This window comes from Enoplosus armatus, chromosome 16 (genome assembly GCF_043641665.1).
Source record: "Enoplosus armatus isolate fEnoArm2 chromosome 16, fEnoArm2.hap1, whole genome shotgun sequence".
Classification (NCBI taxonomy): Eukaryota; Metazoa; Chordata; class Actinopteri; order Centrarchiformes; family Enoplosidae; genus Enoplosus; species Enoplosus armatus.
Window position 1 is genome coordinate 17,671,098 of NC_092195.1, and position 9,467 is coordinate 17,680,564.

Consider the following 9,467-nt stretch of genomic DNA (forward strand, 5'->3'; position numbering starts at 1 on the left):
TTTGTTTTTAGAAAAATAAGGATTAATGTAACCTTATGTAGCCGAATCATTTGACAAAAAACCCAAATTACCAAAAGCCAATCTGTTTGAATTAAATTTTTCAAATATCATAAGGAATAGATCAACATTTATGATTTGTTTTATTGCAGAGAATTAATTGAGTAGGATCGATGTCACTCTCAGAAAAGTCTGCTAAGAATAAGTTAGCTTAGCTTAGCATAAAGACTGGAAACAGGAGGAAACGGTGAGGCTAAATCCACCCGGCCAGGAAATAGACCGGCACAAAACCCTCATGAAACCACACGGTGTCATTGTTGCGCTCCGCTTTTTGTACAAATTAAACAAATGAGATCTAACGTCGTCTTTACTGAGCTTTAGAGGTGCTGGTAGGTGGATTTTTTTTTAACCTCTGGACAGAGCCAAGCTAGCTGTTTCCCCGTTTCCAGTCTTTATGCTAAGCTAAGCTAAGCTAACAGCTGCTGGCTATATAGCTTCATATTTGTCATACGAACATGAGAGTGGTATCAATCTTCTCATCTAATGCTTGGAAAGAAAATGAAGTGAATTTCCCAAAATGTTGGATTATTTCTTTATTTTGGAACGTGACTAGCAATGTCAGAGTTTAGCACGTCAGTCTTTTATTTTAATATACATTCCAATACTTATTATCCAAATTAATATGAGACACTAATCCAATAATCTCAAGCAGATCATTTTCATTCAACTGAACACAAAACTCACGTGCACAATAGAATAAATGTTTATAAAGATTCAGATATTCTGTTTTAGCGTCTCTGAATTTGACTCATGTTAACAAAGTATGTTCTGATCAGTGATGAATGACGCAATATGCAATATTCTTATATATCCTAAATACTGTTACCTTCATCAAGAAAGTCAAGTAGTATAGCACCACCTAGAAGTAAACATAAAATACTGCAATATATCATTAATCCATGTTTTTTCTGAGTAGTATATGTTGTTGTAGTTCAGAGTTCACTGTACTTTTAATACTGGACGGATAACAGCTGATATCAATATTTGTCTTGTAGGTTTCCTCCACACTAGTGTGTAATGACCAAAAAAGCTTCAGGACCGTTTTCAACAAATCTTTATTGTTTACAGTCATTTCACAGCTACGCTTCATCATCAGCAACATCAGCCACATGATGACGTGCGCGTGACAATCAAAACAAAACAAAACAAAAAAAAATCAACAAAAAATGTCCACGGTCATAAAAAGTACCATCAATCACTTCACTGTTCAATCAGCACAGAACTGAACACATTATTGATAAATTACAAAAGCAGGATTACCACCGTAAAGTTAAGGCAACGTTAACAGATATTATTCCTCTGTAAACTTCTGAAGAGCTTAATGAAGTTTTTCTATCTGGTTTACAGTAACATGGTTAATACAAGTTACCTTACAAGGTATTAGTGCAGATCATCATTATTATTTCAAAGACTGAGATGATACAATCCCTTGTTTACCAAAACTGTTCATTACTGTACTACTCATCAAAGCTAGATATTGTTCCCTTAAGGTAACATAACATTACTGTATATTTGGAATGAATAAAAATCCAAAATGTTGGTATAAAACATTATGAGAAAGTCAAATCTGAAGGAAAGAAATTTGTGAAAGCCATGTTTTGTCAGATGAAACATTTTTCAGGCACAGAGAAATAATTTTGGCGCGAAATCAAGGAATGGCACTGCATCAATGAACTGTATGTTTTAAGTTACTGCATCACAAATTATGCCATTTTCACAATCAGCACAACTGAATTGTATATCTGACTGTGATGAAACTGTACATATACTCATATTTTATGCTTACATGTGATCAAAGGAAAGAGGTAGCCAAACATTTGAAAATGCTAACAAATAAAACAATTAAAAAAAAATAAAAAATACTCCTCACCTTTCTGTGGGAATGAGACTGTGTGAATAATTATCATGAATTAGACTCAGGAGCAACACATGTGGATGAATAAGTTAATGATTGTGTCCCTGAGTAAACAGCTTTTCACATGATCTGTTGTAGTGAAACAACTACAGAGATTCATTTCAAAATACCACACAAAGCACTTGAGGTATTACTGCATCATACGCATTTTGCATCCCCTTGGCCAATGTGCAGCAATACAATGCTCCCATTATCTGGGAAAGTTTTTACTCTCACAGGCTCAGAGGCCTCTGAGTCAGGAGGGGATGCCTCATTGGTGGCATAATCCCCAGGAAAGATGAGGCCAGGACAGATCTGGTGCTCCACTCAGACCCCCTCAAAACAGCGTTAAAACAGTCGTTTCCCATGACAAATAAATGGGAGCTGTGTCTATAAAAACGACTAATTACATATCTCTGCTAACTGCAGTTATCCACACATTCTTGAGCCCGGGCAAACACGTGATAGATGTTGACCAGAGGGAACATGGTGAGGGCCCCGATAAGGGAACCGGCCTGGATGGAGATGCCGCACCACAGCAGGGCAGCGTGACCGGCCTCGTGGAGCAACGTCCCAATCACCACTTTAAGGTAGGAGAAGAGGCCGGTGAAAATAATCCAGGAGATGACCTGCAGGGGGCGCAAGCAAGTAGAGGACATGGAGAAAAAAATAGATGAGGCTTAAGCCTATGATGGCGTCCTGGCAACACAGGCAAACAACCCCACAACTGACATCACTTAAATAGATTTAAATATTGCTAAATAAGGAAAAACATGGTATCACCCACTTCAAACCAGCGAGAAAAGTACAAACACAAATACAGAAATCTCAATCAAAACCTTTCTAACTCTGGCAAAAAATATTCATGTAGGACCCCCCTGCTAAAAGTAAGAAGCTGATTGAGAAATTAGGTTTCTTAATACAGACTAAAATGTGGCAGTCAAAGAGGCAAAGAGTAGGAAATGGCATCAAATGTCTGGTCAGATTCATAATGTTTACTTAGTTTTACTTACTTACTTTGTCTTTGATCAGTTCTTGATTTAAATCAAAATTTGGCCACTTTTAGACTATTTTAATTAGGCTAAGTTCTAACCTGGCTGCTAACTTTTATTTTTTATTAAATTAAATAAGTAATGTATTGAAAAAAGTGTGGTCTTTCATCACTCACCACTAAAGCCGTGCCAGTAGGGTTTCCCAGGAGTGGAGGACAGGGGCTGAGTGCTGCTAACGCCATGAGATATGCAGCAAACACTCCCCCTGATAAAGACAAGAAGCCCAGACCAGTGGAGGACCTGGAAGACAAAAATGGGCCCAATCACAACAGTGTAGCCAAAGTTTTTCAAAAAGTAATGTACGTGTTAAATCACTCATATATTCTCACCTCAGGATAACGAACATAGCTAGAAAGCAGGCCAGGGGGTTCGCTATGTTTCCAAGGACCACAGAGAGGTGAAAGGTCATGGTGCCGTAGGGCAAACAGGAGAAACTCTGCACAGACGGCAGGACGCCGTTGGTGAGGGCGTTGGAGACAGCGAGCAGTGACAGCAGGTAGATGTTCCGCTGTCCCCAAAATGTCTGAGCAGGTGGCTGTTCCTCCACCTGCACCTGCTCCTCAGACACCGGTGTGCCTCCGTTGTGCAGCGGGTGTGTTTCCTCTCCGTTTTTTACCGCCGCTGCATTGTCAGGCTCCTGCGGCGGTGCATCTTCCTGTGACCCCGTCTGTCTCCGCGTTAAAGCCCAGAAACTCAGAGCTGAGATCGACAGCATGACGCACAAGAACCAGAAGAAGTTCTGTGCGGGAAAGTTCTCTTTTAAATACTCTGGCTGCACTGTGCCATTCACAGGTTTACACTCCAGCTTGCCAACGCCTTGCCCTAAAGCCACGACACAAGGGAACAAGGCGCTGAAGCCCTGACCGATGAAGAAAGTACGAATATACTGAGGGGGGTAACGAAACATAAAAGGCAGGAAGGTGACGTTGGATGTACAGCAAACAAAAGACAACACAAAGGTGAAGAGCAGGAACAGCAGTGACCTTTCTTCTCCAGCTATTGTGACGGTGTGCGACCAGAAGACAGCCAGAAGAGCGGACGCTACCACGGCCAGCACCTGGATGCAGTGGATGACGAGGCGTTCGTTTAAGCGTCCTGGAGCACAGTGATGCGTGATGGTCACTGCGATCGGACCAAGGTTCCCAAACGCTATCAGCACTGAGAGGTAGGCAGGCAGGTTCCACCCTGAAACAAGAAAAGCCAGTTATCAGTTAGGGAAATGGAGGTACAGATAGGAAAACAATATTAACAATATCTTTTACGTATTTTAATAAAAACTGTGACAGTGTTTTTGGATTGACAACTGGTGCTTTCAGACATACTTTCAGAAAATGAAGACCTTTTTACTACCAAAGAGAATTAAACTGAATATTTGTAAAAGTAAGTAAAAGTATTTAAGTATTAGCAGCTAAATGAATTTAAAGTATCAAAAGTAAAAGTACTCGTTATTCAACAGAATGTTATAAAATACATTACTGAAGTATTATTACACATGGATTACTGTGTAAGCTGTATTTTCCATTTGTAGCTGGTGGAGGTGCATTTACATTTAAATATATATACTCTAGTATAAACACTGCTTAGTATTGAAAACTTCAATCTATCAGGTAACTACAGCTGTCATATAAATGTAGTGGAGTAACAAGTATAATGTTTCCCACTGAAATGTAGTTAAGTATGAACATAAAGTGTCATAAACTTGAAACACTCAAATAAAGTACAAGTACGCTCAAGTTGTAAGTACTTGAGTAGCGTTACTTTAATGTACTTAGTTATTCCGCAACTGGAAAGAGGAAAAACGTGCATTGTTCTGTAACTTAAAGTACATTTTTATTTATTGATACTGCTATACCTGTAACTACAATGTATTGTACATTTTTACATTAAATATTTCTTTACACTCTGGGTTGAGAAACCATCACAGTAACACACCTGTGTTCAATGTGTAGCTAGCTAGCACAAGCTAACGTCGCCAGGGTTTGACTGAATTCCCGATGAAGCCACCAAAGCTTGAATAACAAAGGAAAGGGATCAAAATGGGGGTGACTGTGTCTTAATAATGGCTTGGATCTGATAGATAAAGGCCAGATGAATTATCTCCAGAAGTTGGACCACTGACCTTCGGGCAGCACATTGACTACCACCGGGAGCTCGACCCACAGACTGTTGACGGAAATCCAGGAGCCCATGGCGAACAGGGCGATCAGCCCGTGGGTCACCGATGCACTGCTCCACCAGCTACCGAACATGGTGCCGCTTATTCCGGCCAAGAGGAACAAAGGAAAGCTGTGGTAAACCGTTTGACTTGGGTAAAACACCGACAATGTGTTCTTCCACACGCTACAGTGACCTGAAGTATGTTGGTGGACACTTACGCAAAGCTCCCTTCCCACAGTGCCTTCAGGCACCCCTCGTAAATTCCTACGTCAGATTTAAAAAAGTTCGTGTATCCAAGTGCCTCGGGCTATCATTTTATTTGTATAATGACTGTTGGACACAAAACTTTTCCCTAAACTTAACTAGGAAATAATACCAAAACATAACAGTTCTCCTGCAGTTATAATCACCCACTTCAGTGTTCGACATCCACTGTGTCTGTTGCTGCTGTAAATCCAGGGTTGTGAAGTTTTCCGACAAACCTGAAGGCACCATCGTCACAGAAATCGTCGCTGACCGCCGGTTGGATACGATGGGTGCGTTTGTTTTCATCCCGCTGACAACTGACGCGGGCGGCATCTCAGAGATACAGCTCAGTCAATAGCAAGCGTTTTCCCTAAAAGCTTAGACTTGGAGAGCTGTATTTTACAATCATTGCCGGCTATGATTTAGGAACTGAGTACCTGTAAATGTTTATACTGTATGTAGTTACATATATCAAAGTTAGCTTTAGCATAGACACAACTTCTAAAGCAAATGGTTGGTGTTTGTAATAAGGCTTGGGGGCTCCTTCATCTTCTCTTGCCTATATATTTGGAAACATGAATTCTTTAAGGCTTTAACATTTGGCACAGTGAGCCCAATAAGCCCCTCTGTCATTACTGCCTTTCTACTTTCTTGAGCTCCTCCCAGTTAACACTTTTATAAGCATGAACTCATTGACATTGCTGATGCCTGTGTGTGATTCAACCACAAATGGCGTTCAAATTGGAGAAACACAAGGTTATTATGTGACTGACAAAAACAAGATCCTGACAGATGGTGGGGGGAAAAATACAGTCATGAACTTCAACTAAAGCTGGGTTGATTTTGTAACTCTGACCCCGTCTCAATGACTAGACATCATACAGGTTGACAAAGTAAATATCAACAAAATATGAACAAAGATGTTTATTTTGTCAATGGTTTCTATAACATCTTCAGCAGTGATTGTTGACTGAGCTCTGCATGATCACGACGGGTACAATCTCGTATAAAAAATAAGTTTCCTTCTTAGCAACAAAAAAGTTAACATTTAGAAAATCTTTACAATACAGAACCATGCAAATCATATCAAAAGTATAAGAGCTTTTTATTGGCACTGAAAATAAAGTATGTAACACACATATGACAGCTGCATCTGGCTTATACATAATTTGTGTGGAAAAATGGAGGTCATTGTGTGTACAAAGATTCATAATGTGGAAGTCACATGTTAACACAATTTCCTTCCCCTTTCCTTCATCCCAAGTAATTTATCATCCTCAATCCCTCAGTATCACACTTCTCAGATGCAATGAAAGCTCTCACGTGTGGCTGCTTTCACTCTGATCAGTTGCAGCATCCGTTGCGTCTTTGAGCACAGGCTTCGCTTTTGTCTTTCTAGGCGCCCAAACAAGAGAGTATCCAGGTTTAACCCGAGGAAGCGAGAGCTTCAGCTTCAACACCATGTGTGTGCTGTTGTGGAAAACACAATCCAAGTTTGGGTCTGTGTTGTTCAGAATCATTTTCTGGTACAGTATCTCACAGCGGACTGCTTCCCGTTTCTCAGCTCGGGGTTTTCCATCAAAACGCAGCAGCATTTTGTCAACATCCTGCTGTGTCTTGCACGGCCCTCCGTTCCTGCTCACTGTAGCTATGATGTAGTCCCTATCCATGTTCTCCACACGCTCTTCTTTATACACAATTTCTGTCTTTTCTCTTTTACTTCTGTAACCTTTCTTCAACGGTGGACTGTAGTCATCTTTTTTCTTCCAACCGGAAGATTCATTGGAGCTGCTGTCAGATGAATCAGATTGGTCGTCATCTTCCTGGGAGCTATCAGATGGCACGTTCTTATCCAAGGAGCGTTTGGGGGACTTGTCAGGTCTTTTCTTCTTGTAAGGGTGCTCGTGGCCGAAGGGATACTCCGCCATCAAGACGGAGAATGTGCACCTAACCAGCTGTGAGCTCAAATCTGATGAAGGGACTTGAGAAAATGATCCTCCGGGCAGGAAATCCTTCAGGTGTTCCTCAGTGACAGCAGCAATCACCTTTACCATCCTCTTCAAGCAAGCTCTGATTAGGTCCCTATTTGTGTGCCACTGACCACAGTAATGAAACACTCCATCAAAGGTTTTCTCCTGCAATGGGAACTGCAGAAAAACATTTGTGGCTCCTTCAGGTTCCAGCAGCGTTGAAGGATCTTTGGACCAGTCAAGGAACTTTTGGTAGAGACAGAGGATGTACTGGCCGAAGAGCGAGTACTCTCCTCCACTTTTCAGAAGCTGCCAGTAAGGGCCGAGGATTTTGCAGTAAACGATGGCCAGAACGCACACAAGACTCTGTATCACAGAATCATCGGCATCAGTGGCGACACTCTCCAGAATAACGTTTGGGCATTTGTCGTCGTTCATTGACAGCAAATCAGAGAAGAAGAGCCCGATCTCTTTGTGATGGTGAATAAGACCCGCTGAAGCTTCAAAGTAGTCGTTGAATCGGTTTGACTCATTTACTCTAAGTCTGGAGGGATTTTTCTTCTCCTCACAGAAAGCCACCCAGTGTTTTCTGTAATTTTGCGTATCAGGGGTGCGAGGGCTTAAGATATCACAAGCCATGTGAATGTAGCGTGACGTGGCGCTTTCTGACAAATTCACAATGCTCTTGAATTTTGGAAGCTTGTCACGGCCCAGTTTCTCTCCCGTTGATAGAATGATCTCCTTTTCAAAGCTCATGATCTGCTGCTCAATGGCATCATGCACGTCGACAAGGAAATTGGCGTTGTAGTTTATAAACACCATCGGAGAGGCAAGCGAAATGTCTTCACAGAGCGAGTCGAGTTTTTTTTCAAACTCTGCCATAGGTGGATGCTCCTTGCATGTTAGAGTGTAGTGATTTCTGAGGAGATCTAAGGAAACTTGCTTGCATGCTGTGGTTTTTCCACCGTACACACTTGACAGCTTTTGGACAGACAGCATTGCAATGTCAAGCAGAGTCAGGGCCTCTCCTTTTTTATCAGAGTCTTCTTCTCCGCTGTTGGATCCATCCACATCCTCATCACTTTCACCAAATGCAGAGACTTGTTCTTTCATTATTAACTTCTTCACAACTCCTCTGTTCATCTCAGACTCCTCACCTTGCATGATTTCACAGCTCTCATATTCCTCCTTGATTGTAACCTTTTCATAATTAACACTGTCGTCTCTTTTCATGCGTTTCTTTGCAATAAATCTAGGTGTTCGTTTCCGCACCAGTTCAAATGGACTTTGAAGCAGATTTTCCATCACTGCATTCCTCCTGTGACTTCTTGTTTCATAATTGCGGTAATGCAGTTTTAACTTTTTTATCTTGGCTCTAAGGACTTTATATGCCTTTTGAATATCCCCATTCTTACAAAACTCAGGGTTGAAGTTTCTAAGCCAAGTAACTAAGACGACTGGTGCGATTTTCTCCCTGGTGACAAAGTTGCTCAACTCGAGAATCAATCCATTCGTGACTTCAATTGACTGTGCTCGCTCTGCAAAATCCCTCATTTCCAAAAGATGTTGCCGTTCTACTCCGATGCTATCACATATTGGGCCAACAAAGTTAAAGTTGACGTCTGATTCCAGGAAGGTCTGCCTCGCATCGCATCCCAGACTCAATGTTGTTGCGATGCCTCTTTCAATCAAACGACGAAAGTCAGCTGACTGATGACCGGGGAAAACTTTCTTGAGCCAATCTACAATGGCAATCCACGGAAAATTATTGTCCTCTCTCAAAAGTCCCACTTGAATCAAAAGTCTATTCTTGCATGGTGCCTTTTCAAGCTCTAATCCTTCTCCCGATTGAGGACCAATGAAGTCAGCAACAAGCTTCCAATAGTACTCATCTCCTGAAAAACAGAAACATTAGCAAGTGAGCACAAAGAAGTGATGTTGCAAGAGATGCAAAGATTTCTGGAAGTATGGGGATTATGGCCATTTAACTTACTCAGATTAGCTTCAGTTACAGCCGTTTTACCACAAAGGGAGAAATCTTCGCCTTCCTCCATTGTGTGCTGTTTTAAAAGAGAGACACAGGAGAAAAGT

General features: G+C 41.3%; 2 protein-coding genes across 2 annotated transcripts; both read right to left on the minus strand.

Annotated features, from left to right (window-relative positions):
• Nucleotides 1-2,370: 2,370 nt before the first annotated feature.
• On the minus strand, nucleotides 2,371-5,252 carry slc52a2 (solute carrier family 52 member 2). The gene is made up of 4 exons (XM_070921778.1): nucleotides 5,123-5,252; nucleotides 3,333-4,188; nucleotides 3,120-3,243; nucleotides 2,371-2,580 (listed from the first exon to the last, which is right to left on the minus strand). Exons 1-4 carry the CDS (start codon nucleotides 5,250-5,252, stop codon nucleotides 2,371-2,373), a joined length of 1,320 nt encoding a protein of 439 aa, XP_070777879.1.
• Nucleotides 5,253-6,315: 1,063 nt separating this feature from the next.
• On the minus strand, nucleotides 6,316-9,430 carry LOC139299271 (uncharacterized). Its single transcript, XM_070922178.1, has 3 exons — nucleotides 9,400-9,430; nucleotides 6,642-9,271; nucleotides 6,316-6,563 (listed from the first exon to the last, which is right to left on the minus strand). Exons 1-2 carry the CDS (start codon nucleotides 9,428-9,430, stop codon nucleotides 6,726-6,728), a joined length of 2,577 nt encoding a protein of 858 aa, XP_070778279.1. The 3' UTR covers nucleotides 6,316-6,563; nucleotides 6,642-6,725.
• Between the last annotated feature and the right edge of the window lie 37 nt (nucleotides 9,431-9,467).

What these genes read in the sequence shown, in the direction of transcription:
- slc52a2 (XM_070921778.1), bottom strand. Translation starts at nt 5,252, where the DNA reads ATGTTCGGTAGCTGGTGGAGCAGTGCATCGGTGACCCACGGGCTGATC. An exon ending in GCTATGTTCGTTATCCTGAG is followed by an intron (nt 3,244 to 3,332) that starts GTGAGAATATAT and finishes TTTGTCTTCCAG; the next exon opens with GTCCTCCACTGGTCTGGGCT. An exon ending in CTACTGGCACGGCTTTAGTG is followed by an intron (nt 2,581 to 3,119) that starts GTGAGTGATGAA and finishes CGCCCCCTGCAG; the next exon opens with GTCATCTCCTGGATTATTTT.
- LOC139299271 (XM_070922178.1), bottom strand. Translation starts at nt 9,430, where the DNA reads ATGGAGGAAGGCGAAGATTTCTCCCTTTGTG. An exon ending in CGAAGATTTCTCCCTTTGTG is followed by an intron (nt 9,272 to 9,399) that starts GTAAAACGGCTG and finishes TCTGTTTTTCAG; the next exon opens with GAGATGAGTACTATTGGAAG.